This window comes from Hordeum vulgare, chromosome 6H (assembly GCF_904849725.1).
Source record: "Hordeum vulgare subsp. vulgare chromosome 6H, MorexV3_pseudomolecules_assembly, whole genome shotgun sequence".
Taxonomy (NCBI): domain Eukaryota; kingdom Viridiplantae; phylum Streptophyta; class Magnoliopsida; order Poales; family Poaceae; genus Hordeum; species Hordeum vulgare.
Genome location: NC_058523.1, coordinates 210430904 through 210444717, shown reverse-complemented (window position 1 = coordinate 210444717; position 13814 = coordinate 210430904). Strand labels below are relative to the sequence as shown.

Here is a 13814-nt window from a genome sequence, read left to right as displayed (position 1 = left end):
GCCGGCAACCTGGGATAGCAAGGATGGACGTCGTTCTTTTCTCGTTTATTTTCGTCCGTAGTCGGACCCTGCTCTTATTCGTGATATTTATGTATTATATTGATGTGACTTTGATGTAGCATGTGGCGAGTGTAAGCCAATTACATACACTCTTCTCTTAAGTACATGTACTTGTAATGATATCCATTCTTGCGAAACGACGAGATGCGGTTCTAACCCTGTCGAGGCCCTCGTGCCAAAATAAGGATATGATGGCATCTTGGGCGTTACACTTGAGCAACCAATTCATCATAGATAACTCATTCCTTTTAATAGTATTGGCTTTCCTATGGACTGAATGTAATTTGTTACAAATATAAAATGTAGTCTTGTAGCTTGAAGCTCGACCAATCCTTTTCTTTTCCTTGCATCCAGGGTTGTCCTCACAATCCTTAGCCAATGCATCTTTGAACTTTTATGAAATATATTTAGATAAGATCATTAGTTCAATGACACATATGTTGTTATTAGTTATCAAAACCACCTTAGGGAGAAGTTGGCCGACGACGCGAAGTTGGCCGATGACGCGACGCTCTGTTGGCTATCCCACGCGCCTTGTGTAAATGGGCCCACGTGTTGAGGAGGAAAGATTGGCCGCTTGTTCGCCATGGTCAAGCGAGACGACGCCACCTGCTCCGCCACCGCATTCGTGACTCTCTTCATGATGAGCCTGTTCCGTGATCGGTGGTCGCTGCCGCCCGCTGATCAATGCCGGCCTTCCACTACGCGTTCGTCATGCCCGCGTGCTTTTATCATCGACGCCCTCGACTTCCTCGCCGTTGGTGCGACGGGTTCGGTGGCTTGGCAAGGGGCGGCGTACTTCTTCGACGACATGGCGGGGGAGAGAAGATGGAGAGAATGGCGGGAATGGTGAGGGGATGTGAATGACAAGGAAAAAGGAGGAAAAAGACATAAACAATGGAAAAATCGACCAGTGTCGTCGAGAGTGCGGCCCTAGGCAACTTTTCGCTTCATCCAGCTCCTCGAGGCACCCCTTTAGCGCCTTGGGTTCGACCTGGGTCCGCCGGCGTCAATTTCGGTCCAAATCGACGAAAAACAAGGTCCTGAAAACGCGATTGTACGATTTTTTTAACGCTGACGATAAAAAAGGTCTCCGAGGCGTGTTAGAGCAACCCAACGGGAGTACCCATTACGCACGGCCGCGTCCGCATAGATCGACGCACACAAAGATGATGGTCCAACACGGTGACCCATTTTCATTTTGCGTTTGTTTTTTGTCCGCGCGGACCCATTTCGGACGCAAATTTGAGTCACATTTGGATCGCCGATGGACACAAAGCGAACGATTTTTTTCGTGCGTCGTCCGCATGTGTCCGGTCTGATCTACTTGTCACACACCCATCCACCCATTTGTGCCTACTTATTTAATTCGCTCGCCCAACCCCACCCACCTCTCTTCTATTATTTTACTATCACAGTACCGTCGTACAGGGCGACGGACGACCCACCCATCAGGTAGATGTGCTGACTCATTTGAAAAAACACACACGGACACGCCGGCGCGTTGGAGTTGCCCTTATATTTAGGAACAAAGTGAGTGCATCTTAGAGCAAGTACTCCCTCCGTTCCTAAATATAAGTCTTTCTAGAGATTCTACTAGAGGATTACATACGGATGTATTTAGACATACTTTAAAATATATATTCACTCATTTTGTTTTGTATGTAGTCACCTAGTGAATTATCTTAAAGGACTTATATTTAGGAACAGAGGGAGTACAATAGTAGAGCATGGTTAATAGTATAGCCAACTGCTAGCTATAAGAAGTTTTATAGCCCGTCTTATAGCTAGCTTGTACAATAGTTAGCTATAAAAGAGTACTACTTTTATCATATATGGCCCACCTTTCATTCTCACAAAGCACCTAGGAGCACGTGCTAGAGCTGACTCTTCACGAAGAGCCAGCTTTCCTTCTCTCTCCTCTTCTCTCTCATCCAACTCAGCAAAAATATAGTATTTTAATCCTTACAGCCTGCTGACTGTACCTTATTGTACTTGCTCGTATAGCCAGCTGCTGGCTATAAGCCATTGCCATGTCATCTATAGCCAATCTTATAACCAACATGTCCAATAGTTCATTGCAAATGTGTACTACTTTTTTATTATATGGCCCACCTTTCATACTCACAAAATGCCTAGAAACACGTGCTAGAGCTGGCTCTTAGCTAAGAGTCCGCTTACCTTCTCTCTCCTCTTCTCTTTCTCTAACTAAATAAAAATATACTTCCTCCGTTCATAAATATAAGTCTTTTAAGAGATTTCACTAGGTGACTACGTACGAAGTAAAATGAATGAATCTACACTCTAAAGAATGTCTATATACATCCGTATGTAGTCCTCTAATAGAATCCCTAGAAAGACTTATATTTAGGTACGGAGGAAGTATTAGTTTATTCCTTATAGCCAGCTGACTACTTGCTCTTAGAAATAAAAACGAGGAGACAAAGAACTAAAATCCTCAATGTAGCATATAAATACGCATCCCTGCAGCACTCTAGGGTTCTCCGTTTTGCGCCGTCTTATCCCTCTGCTCCCCCACAACAGCGCGCTTCTCGCCACCACCACCCTAACCCTAGTTCCCCCGCCGCCATGGCCGACGACCACTACTCCTCCAAGCGCAAGTACGACGACTCCCCGCCGCCGCGCCGCACGGGATTCTCCTCCGGCCCACCGCCTGCCTCGCCGCCGGTTGCCGGTGGCCCGGTGCCATCTTCGTACAATACTGTGCCGCCGCCTCCCGACGAGATCCAGCTCGCGAAGCAACGCGCGCAGGAGATCGCAGCTAGGCTCTTCAGCGCCGCTGAGGCGAAGCGTCCCCGTATAGACAACGGCGACGACGACGTTGGCACCGGTGGCGGAGGAGGTTCCCTGGGGGGCGGTGGCCGTATCGGTGGCGGCGGCCTCGGATTCTCGTCCTCAGCCGGTGGTGGTGAGTATCTTGGCTATATCTCATGAAACACGTTTTGGATCGGGAGATCTGTTTTCTGTGTGCTTGTGGTCGCGGCTGCTGTTATGCTGTTTATTTAGTTTGTTCCTTAGCTGCTAAGTACTGCTATGCGATCCATGCGATTTAGCGATACGTTTAGGAAGCAGTGTAAGAAAATTGCCTCCCGAGGCGATCTTAACCGTGCTACAATCTAAGCAACAACAGAACGCCTAGCGATTTCGTTATCCTTGCTAGGAAGTTTAGATCTTCGTAGGTTAAAATATTATGACGGGTTTATCAGGATGACTAAAAGTTTGTTAATAATTCTGGCAAATATATCTTGTGTAGATCAGTAGTATCCATAGTTTGATTCTGCTATATCATGTAATATTTTAATCAGTGTCTCGAGGAACTAGCACCTCTCTGCTAGGTGCAGCAATGATATGCGTTGAAACTTCTGTAGTAGCCATTGCCACTAAATGACAATAGTTTATGTGGTTTCCTTTTTCTCATTTTTTTCATGTGAATGCAAAAACGGCAATATACTGCTTTCATAATTCTTTATAGTCACAAAGCCAAATATTATCTCATGAAGTACATAAATGATGTGATTTCCTTTAATATTTCCAGGCAGCTCTGAACGTTATTAGTTTGTTACTTATGTACTGACATCATTTTATTGTACTGTTTTATGTTTTTCACGTGGATGTTATTCTTCTCAGTTAGCAAATACGCAGCTATCAGGAATATAATGAGTCGTTGTTTTGTTTCCAGGCCATGGTTCTTCCCTCCCTCCCTTATCTTCTCAAGGAAACTCGCATCAGTATTCTTCATATGGTGGTGGATACCAGAGTGGTAGTACAACAAAAAAGATTGATATCCCAAATGGAAGGGTATGCTACTTGGCAGTTTACTCTTCTGGTCTTTGGATTCATGAAGTTGATGGAAGGTTGCATGAAGTGCAGTTTTTTTGTCTGCTAACTGATAACGTTCCTTGATTTTTAGGTTGGTGTTATCATTGGCAAAGCTGGAGAAACTATAAAGCATCTCCAAGCTCAGTCAGGGGCAAAGATCCAAGTAACAAGGGACATGGATGTTCAACCTGGCTCACAGACAAGATCGGTTGATATTTCGGGCACTCCTGACCAGATAAGCAGAGCTGAGCAGTTGATAATTGATGTTCTTGCAGAGGTACTGTGATACCTTCTTTATGGTCGGGACTTAATTTAGTTGTGCATCCTTTTATTCAACCATACGTGTCATGTGACCTTTTGCAGGCTGATGCTGGATCATCTGGCACTATCTCTAATCGGAAGTACAACGCACCTCAACCTGGTGCTGAGCAATTCCAAATGCAAATTGCTAACAACAAGGTAAACTGGCTGCTTTCTAGAACTGGTTTGCTTTTAAGACTCTGAAAATCATACCATGCCCCAATATAGCAATAATGATGCCTTGTAAACTTCACAGCTGTTATTATTTCACGAACTTCAGTTTCTTTGTTGGTAAAAAACCTTGCCTATTCCTTTCCATGTCTAACTATTTTTTCTTATTTCAGGTCGGTCTGGTTATTGGTAAGGGTGGTGAGACTATAAAATCCATGCAGGCCAAATCTCAAGCTCGTATACAGGTTTGTGAAAATTCTTATTGCGAAGTTGTAGCATTAATTTGCTAACTGAAAGATACCTAGCACTACATGATGCGTTTTGTTGTCGCTGTTCTTTATTCAGTTTTCTTATGCTTGAGCAAGTTAATTAAATCCAAGTTCTGAGTATGCTCAATTAGAATTAGAACTCATGCTCCTTTTGTCTATATAACCATCTGTTACCATTATCTTCTACACCTGTATCGCCTTGTTAATTAGTATTGTATATTTTGTATTAACTTCATCATTTCCATTAGTAATAATACAGTAACAACAACAGCAACAAAGCCTTTAGTCCCAAACAAGTTGGGGTAGGCTAGAGGTGGAACTCATAAGATCTCGCGACCAACTCATGTTTCTGGCACATGGATAGCAAGCTTCCACGCACCCCTGTCCATTTGTAATAATAATAATAGTAATATTTCATTTGTCCTCACAAATCCTTCTGCAGGTCATTCCTTTACATTTGCCTCCTGGTGATACTTCAACTGAAAGAACACTGTATATTGATGGTACTGCAGAGCAAATTGAAATAGCAAAGCAGCTTGTGAGTGAGGTTACCAGTGAGGTCAGCTTTCTTTCTCTTTTCATGCCACTTCCTAATTGCTGCCACTGTTTGTTATTTATCTGTGTTGTTAAAATCATGTGGGTTTGATTACAGCTTTTTGTATGTTACTGTGTTTTTGTCTCGATTTATATTTCTCTATTTGACCTCTGTTTTCCATTGTTTGCTTTTGACAATCTTCTGTGTATTTAGTTATGATATACCCTATATTCTTGTCAAATATACATGTCCAATTTTTTTATCTCAATGGGTTGTCTTGTGAAACAAGTTGGTCATGGAGCACCAGCAGTTTGGCTTTGACATGATTGTATACTTTATACAATTCTGTGCTTGCTTCTCAGATGTTCAGAGACGCACAACGAATCTGAAGTAATTGTAATTTGCCCAATCTCTTTGTTATTAGCTGCTATCTCTCTGGACTCTCTGATGAAAATATATAAATATTTAAACACTCACAGTCAAGTACTTGCAAATCCATGCTTTCATTGGGAAGTTGATATCCTATCACAACGTCTTTACTACATATCATACTGGTGCTTGTGGTGCTATCATATGTCCCTGGTTACACTGTGTTTATTATCTTGACATAAGGCCAAATTAGTGTCTGTAAATAGTTCTGAGGTCTGCACACATCAATCCTGGTGGCCAGGTTTGTAACTACCTGATGTTAATATACTTGATGCTCATGAATGAAAGATAAACTCTGTTTCGGTATAGAAGGTCCATGTGTAGCATTGGAGCACCATTAGAATCCAAATGCAAATTCAATGGTATATACTTTCTGAACAATATAATACATACATCCCGGAACACGCCTGGTCCTTCTATATTGAAACGGAAATAACTGCTTCGTATTTGGATTATATAATCGGATTTCATGTATCTGGTCTTGTGATCTTGTCTGTTTAAATTTGCATTTGTTATTTCTGTACATCTTTGGGATAGTTGGTGCAATCCTCTATACAGGTGACGAGTTTGCATTGATATTTTTGCTCGGTCATGGGGTAGATATCATTCTTACATTCTTCCTTCAATTCTTGATATCCCATTTTATCTGTTGCTAGCACCACCAACTGGGAGCAACATGTAACAGATAACAATGTTATAATTTATTGACTAGGCAAGAAAGTTTGTATATATTATGTGTTGTTTTGAAAGATTATGCAGGATACCTTGCATTAATCTATTGTCTTTGGTTTGCCCGTATATATTTTCTCTCTGTTGATTTTTCAGGTTACCATGACCAAGCTTCCTTAAAACTTTGCTTAAATTCTGTTTGACATTCTTTTGTTCACTTGTACTCCCTCCGTCTCAAAATAAGTTTTTTAAGCTTAGTACAACTTCGTACAACAGCTAGTACAAAGTTGAGGCAGTTATTTTGGGACAGCGGAAGTAATATATTCTTTTGTTCACTTGTACTCCCTCCGTCTCAAAATAAGTTTTTTAAGCTTAGTACAACTTCGTACAACGGCTAGTACAAAGTTGAGGCAGTTATTTTGGGACAGCGGAAGTAATATATTCTTTGTTGTAGGAGACATGTCTGAAAGAACTGCTGTTGTGTATGTTCTGTCATTTAGCAATATGCGTATATGTTCCACATAATAAGGATCACTGTCACCATCGAGTATTACTGATTTATCAACTTCTATAAAGTGCAAAACATTTATAAACTGCAAGGCAATCCTTTATTGCATGAATATTCAATGTATGTATGTGTTTGTCTAGCTGCCCAATCTTCATTAGCTCCCATAGTTTTGCAAATGGGAGACGCTAGATGGGCATCAGCAATGTTGCTTGAGAATCTTGCTCGGTGAGTTGACCCCTCCATTTTTTCTTGGTGGTTCTGGAATTTCTGTATATTACGTTGCTTTGTTTTTGGATATGTTTTGTCTGGTCTGCACTTGTTCTGCATGGTCCATTGCATGTTTTATCCTATACATATACAGATGTGCAAACTATTTTTGCAGAATCGTGCCAGAAATCAAATGTCAGGTGGCTATTCTCAGCAGGGCTACCGCCCTCCTCGTCCTCAGGCCAACTGGGGCGCGCCTGGTGCACCAACAACACAACAGCCTGGTTACGGTTACATGCAGCCTGGAGCTTATCCTGGTGCACCACCACAGTATGGCCAGCAACCTTATGGCAGCTACCCTCCAGCATCTGGAGGGTATCAGACAGGGTGGGATCAGTCTTCAAACCAGCAATCACAGCAGCCCCCCCCTGGCACTGGCTATGACTACTATAACCAACAACAGCAACCACAACAGCAACAATCTGCCACTGGAACTGCTGCACCTGCTGATGCTAACAACTACAATTACAGCCATCCTCCTGCTAGTTATGCTTCACAAGGGTATGGTGATTCTACCTACTCCCAGCAGAGTGGCGGGCAGCAAGCTTATGACTACTCTGGTTACCAGACCCAAGGGCAGCAGCAGTCTTACTCACAGCAGCCTGGATATGATCAGCAGAGCTATGGGGCATCTGGCTATGGATCAGCTGCTAACTCAACTCAGGATGGCACTGCACCGAGCTATGGTGGTCCAGGTGGCGCTGGTCAAGCATCTCCAGGGCAGCAAGCTTCAACTCCTTCCACCGGAGGCCAACCGGGTTATCCTAGCCAACCACCTGCTAGTGCTGCTGCATCAAGCTACCCGGCGCAAGGTTCTGCCCCTCCATCTGGATACGTTGCTCCACAGACACAGCCTGGCTATGGTCCGCAGCCACCACAACAGGGCACGTATGGTCAGGGTGGTTATGGGCAGCCGCCTCTACAGGCTCAGAAGCTGCCTTCATCTGCTCCTACTTATGGACAGGCACCGCCTGCTCAGGCTGGATATGGGCAGTATGGATACAGTCAGCCAGGCTATGGTGCTCCACCGCCTTACCCTGGTGCACCTACTGCTAGCCAGCCAGGCTATGGCCAGCAGCAGTCATACGGTGATCCTTATGCTACTGGTAGCTATGGGCAGCCTACTGCTTATTCTACTGAAGCCACAGCACCTGCTGCGTCCCAGGATCAATCTGCCGCCGCACCTGCGCCTACCACAGCAGCTGCCGCTCCTGCTACTGCCAACAGTGGTGCCCCCCAAACTTCTCCGAGTTGAGCTACCTGCCTCAGCTGCATCTGAAATCTGGTTTCCTTGGCTCTGCTGCTTGAAGTATAATCCTCAGTTTACCCATGTTATCTTACTGATTGCTTTATTGTGAACTTTATATATTGCTATATTATTATCCTTGTTTTGCTGCTCTCGAACTCGAACTGCTTGTGATCTCTGGTGCAACCTATACTAGGTTTGGATAATCTGAAATGCAACTGTATTCAATTTTGCTGCTTAACGTGTTGTTGTAGTTATGTGGATGGTATGTATTTGACATCAATTTCTAGCAGCACTTGATTCACTTGTTTTTAAGCTTGAAAACGGCCTCACAATATGAGTTCTCTTTGAAGTTCTCTGTGAAACAAACATAAGTCTGATATTTCAGGAGGAGCTTCTGTGGCAGAGAGATATGGCTAGATCGTACTACCTTTTTTCTGCTAATATTACAAGGCTTATATATCTACAAGGTGCTCTCTCTGTTTCAAAATAAGTGACTCAAAAATGACTCGGTTTTGTATTAACTTTAGTGTAAAGTAGAATCACTTTTGAGTCACTTATTTTGGGACGGAGGGAGTATATCATTAGAAACTTTAAATTGTCTAATTTTTGACTATATCTAAAAAGTATATCGTACTACCTCCTTTCTGCCTAAATATCATAAAAAATATATCATTAGAAACTTTAAATTTTCTATAATTTTTAGGCTATATAATTCATCTTATGTTGATTAAATTTATAGATCTAGAATACACGCAAGCCTTCAGAATGGAGGCACTAGTATCTTTTTGACAATCTCAATAAGCACACATAAGAGGAGGCAGGGTCGGCGTTGGTGGGAGGTTATAAATTCATTGTTTTGATCCTTTTGAATAAGTTCAATAGGATCTGACCTTAAGACGGAAAAATTTCCGGTTTGACCCTTTTCCTATCGTCATCCATGATGGTGGTAGGATTGTGCAGGCTACCACCATTCTCTACCATTCCCTTTGGCGGTAGGGAGCCGACCTGTCTGCCGTTTGCCACGATGACGTGGATATTACCCCGTTTGCCACGATGATGTGGATATTACCCTAACGTCATAGATGGTAGTAGTAGGGTTTTCGACCTAGTTAGGCTGCGGGTGGGCTCCACCCACCCACCAGCCTGTTCTTCCTCTGCTCGAACAGAGGCCGCGGTGGTGTGTTTCCCCCTCTCAATTCATTCCTTCGATCTCCCTCTTCGGCCCATCATTTTTGCGGTTCTTTGGAGGCAAAACGAAGAGGCCGGTAAGCTCCTCCAACCCCTCCAATCATCTTTTGCAATAAGATTTTAGTTTTGTAGATATTTTTTGCACTAGGTGTAGCCTAGGTTTACAAATCACAAAGTTTTTGCATGTAGTTTTAGTTGTTTAGTTGCATATTAGTAGTAGTAGAGGATATGTGAGGATGAATGAATTGCAAACTATGTATGTATATGTGGTAATATGATGTTGGATAATATTCAGAATGAATTCCAATCACTTTTTGCAATATGTTTATGAATATATTTTTATTGCGACGTTGGATGCATTGCCAAATTGTAATATTGCTATGATGTTGGATGTGTAGTTTATTTTTTCTATAATTTTACTGATTTTTATGTGGAGATGATTATGTTGGGTCAGATAATAAAACTGTATATGTATATTTTGTTAGGATGGCCGAGCATGAGCACAATGGGCGTGTGTATACGGGACTTGACATGGCTTTCAACAAGAACCATCGTGCCTGTGCTCTCGAGTGTGGAGAGGTAACAATTTTCATGTAACTGTTTCTTATATAAAGTAACGTTCTAACATATGTGTTCAGTTTTAACAGACACTTACGACTGTGCGAATGAGGGGTCACACAAAGGATACCTAAATGGCATATGACGTGCGATATGAGCCCTTCTTCAAGCATGCACGCCTTCTATCGTTTGTCCTTCAATTCAAACTCGTGCCGCCGATGATGAACCATGCGCGCTCATGGCATTGCTTGATCGTTGGCGGCTGGAAACACACAACTTCCATCTCCCTTGTAGCGAGATGACTGTGACGCTCGAGGACTTTGCCATGATCACAAGGCTTCCCATCGATGGTCAGGCTCTCACCGGGCGAGTGGACTAGAACTAGCATTAGAGGGTTACCGCTCTCATCGGTGACTGCTCTACCTCTCTTTCCGAAGAGAGAAGGACTGACAACATGACCAACGATGTCCCATTCGCCTGGCTTGAGGCCAATAGCTCGGGATGCCTGGTCGATGCCAACCTAGAGACAGTGGAGCAGTATGTGAGAGTATGCAATCGCGTACCATAGCTTTATAGAAGGCAAAAATATGTACAAGAAGTTGATGATTACAACGAGGACCTGGTACCACACTCGTTGTCACGAACCAGTCCTCGTAACTCCACTCCTAAAGCTTTACTCTACTACTCTCCACTCTTAAAGCTTTACTCTACTACTCACAGAAGATGTTAACTTCGTGTCCTCCCGCCCTAACCCAAGCACGTAGTTGGTCAAAGATCCGATCGGTGAAGTTGACGACTGTCGAGATCACCCTCGTTTGACCGAACACTAATCCGTTGCGACGCTTCCAAAGGCTCCAACATATGAGCATAACGACCGAGTCAAATCCTTTCCTATTCTCCTTCAGCATTTGCTTTCGAGCCTGCAACCACCACTATGCAATCTTATCATCCGTCATTGGTACCAAGCTGATGTTGGTCCTATAGTGCCAAACTTGCCCGACAAAGACGCAGTGGAACAAAATGTGGTCAACCACATCTTCCTCTAGAGCGTAGATGTAGCAAGCAGAGGCTTGGTCTTGCAATCCCTGTCGTAGCCGTCGATCTGCTGTCCAAAGCCGGTATTGTGTAGCAAGCCACATGAACAACTTGCAATATAGGGGTGCCCAACATTTCCATACTGTCGGGGCCGGGGCGAAGCGAACACTATCATGCCACAACATGTGATATGTCGATCTCGAGGTATAAGAGCCGCTATTGTTCCATCTCCATATAGGGGTATCACTTTGCATCGGGTCAAGGACCATGTTGATCATGATCTCCCAAAGATGGATGATCTGAAACATCCCATCTACAGAGAGATTTCTAGTAATGTCATTTGCACATCGATGGGAGAGTAGAGCCTCACGGACAATGCGCCTATTCACCGCTTGCGTGCAAATTCACTCAAAAACCAAGGGCGCAAGCTCTTTTATAGACGACCGATCGATCCAACGATCCTTCTATAATAGTGTTTGCTCTCCATTTCCCACCTTCCAATGAACTAGGCTGTTGAAAGCCGCCTGCGCTTTGGCATCCATTGCCAGCGGCAAGCCCTGCCAGGGTCTGGTCTCGTCAGAGCGTTTAAGCTATTCCCGTCTCAGTCTCAAAGCCAGCCCGTGTTTGTTCAGGTCCAACACTCCCGGACCACCAAGTTGCTTGGGCTAACAAACCCTTTGCCAAGAAACAAGACACTTGCCTCCATGAATATGTTGTGAGCCCACCCAGAAGAATGCATGACAGCTTTTGTCCACGCGATCAAGGGCCCATTTTGGCGCGTCCGCCACGAGCATGTGGTGTGTGGGTCTAGCTCTGATCACCGTGTTAACCAGCATTAGCATACCAGGCCTCGTAACCATCCCACGCTGCCATCCTGGCAAAACGTTTAGTACGTCATCCACCACTGGCTGCGAGTCCGAGTGGGTGATTTGCTTGATGGAGAGCTGCATGCCAAGATATTTGCACGAAAAAGTATCCATGCAGCACGACAGAGCACCCGCGACTCTATTAGTGTATGTCTCATCAGAGCGTATCATAATGGTAGAAGACTTGGCGAAGTTGACATGCAGTCCTGAAGTGGTGCCAAACATTTGCAAAGCTAATCTGGTAAAGCTGAGGTCAGCGGTGGTAGGTGTGATGAAAAGGATGACATCATCGACATAAATCGGCAATCTGTGGTAAGGAGAGCAACCTGGCATGACACTGATCGCTCCCCACTCTTGCGCTTTCACTACCTGTAACGACTAAGATGCGGTCCTTTCCTATTTAGGGGGCGATGCCTCAAAATGGAAAGAAGCGCATATATGTGTTCCGCAAGCAAGATAAACAGAACACATACATAATCTAAGAATGACAAATAGGGAATCGTTTGCCATCTCACATAGATAATATCAGAGTTTACAATCACAGATTTATTCAGACAAGGTAGTTCCACTACGGACTACATAACATAAGAAAAAGTCTATGCTATCCCGCATGCTTGCCCACGATCACGACCACGGCCTCAGTCTTCTGGATAGTTCACGTACAGGCGGTCGTTCTCCTCATCGTATTGCCACGCCAGCTGTGTGCCATCTGGATCACCTGTGTTGGGCGTACCTGTACCTGTTGGGGTGTTGAAGTAATCTGTAAGCCACAGGGACTGAGCAATCTATGACCTTGGTATCGAAACTAGTCAAGTTATTAGGTGAGGAAGGTTCAGTGTTTAGGTTGCAGCATCCTAAGCAGTTATGGTGGCTAACTTACGTAGAACAAGGTTATAGATGTCGTGGTCTACGCGAGCGATCGAAGACTAGGTGATCACTAAGTGATCCTGAACACCTACTTACGTCAAACATAATCCCACCGTATTCCCGATCGAAGAGAGGTCTTCGAAGGGGACAATCACGGTCACGCACACGGTTGGCAGTTTTATTAGAGTTAATTCAAGTTATGTAGAACCGGATGTTAACAAATAATCCATGTTGCCACATAACCGCGGGCACGGCTTTCCGAAAGATTAAACCCTACAGGGGTGCTCCGACTAGTCCATAACAAACGGTCACGGGTCGCAATGTAATCCTCTATCACGAATCTCGTGATCTCGTCGGATTCCTTAGAGGAAAACCTCAACTCTGGGGAGAACCAAAGCTTCACCGGGATTCCTATACGCAAGATATATCGCTAAGGTAAGACAAGACTAGCAGGACCTCCCGTCGTGTCGACGACCCCGATAAGAGCCGCGTATCTCAGTCTCACGACACGACGGATGAGCTAGACGTTGGGATGGCTAAACCTCTCGGTGACCAGGGGGGCCCCGGACATCGCTCAGGTGGGACCAACACTCATGAGGAGCACTGGCCCGGGTTGTTGATTAAAATCCTCGGTGTAGCTATTACCTATGCAAATTGTTATTAAGTGTTTAGCAAATTAAAACCAATGTTGGGTCCTACCGGACAAGTCTTAGAACTACACGATTTATCAAGGGGGTCCCCATAACAACCCCGAACGTGTTAGGAGCGATCAGTTATGGAATCAAACACCGGTAGCCGGAAACTAAGGCAGCAATAACGGAACAAATCACCCGGCAAAAGGCTAGGCCTCCCATCATTTACCAAATATATAGGTGCATTAATTAAATAGCAGTTTAAAACATAATGATATCAATTCTCATGTTAACACATGAGACAGCTGGCACCTGCAACTAGCAACGCTAACATTAGAAGCTGAGCATGCCTACTTAGCCAAACAACATTA

The 13814-nt window shown here is 44.2% G+C and overlaps 1 protein-coding gene across 1 annotated transcript; it reads left to right on the top strand.

Annotated features, from left to right (window-relative positions):
- Window positions 1-2558: 2558 nt before the first annotated feature.
- On the top strand, window positions 2559-8535 carry LOC123402732 (far upstream element-binding protein 2). Its single transcript, XM_045096685.1, has 7 exons — window positions 2559-2989; window positions 3761-3879; window positions 3992-4177; window positions 4264-4359; window positions 4545-4616; window positions 5083-5199; window positions 7164-8535. The coding sequence occupies exons 1-7, from the start codon at window positions 2650-2652 to the stop codon at window positions 8301-8303; spliced, it is 2070 nt and encodes a 689-aa protein (XP_044952620.1). The 5' UTR covers window positions 2559-2649; the 3' UTR covers window positions 8304-8535.
- Window positions 8536-13814: the final 5279 nt, after the last annotated feature.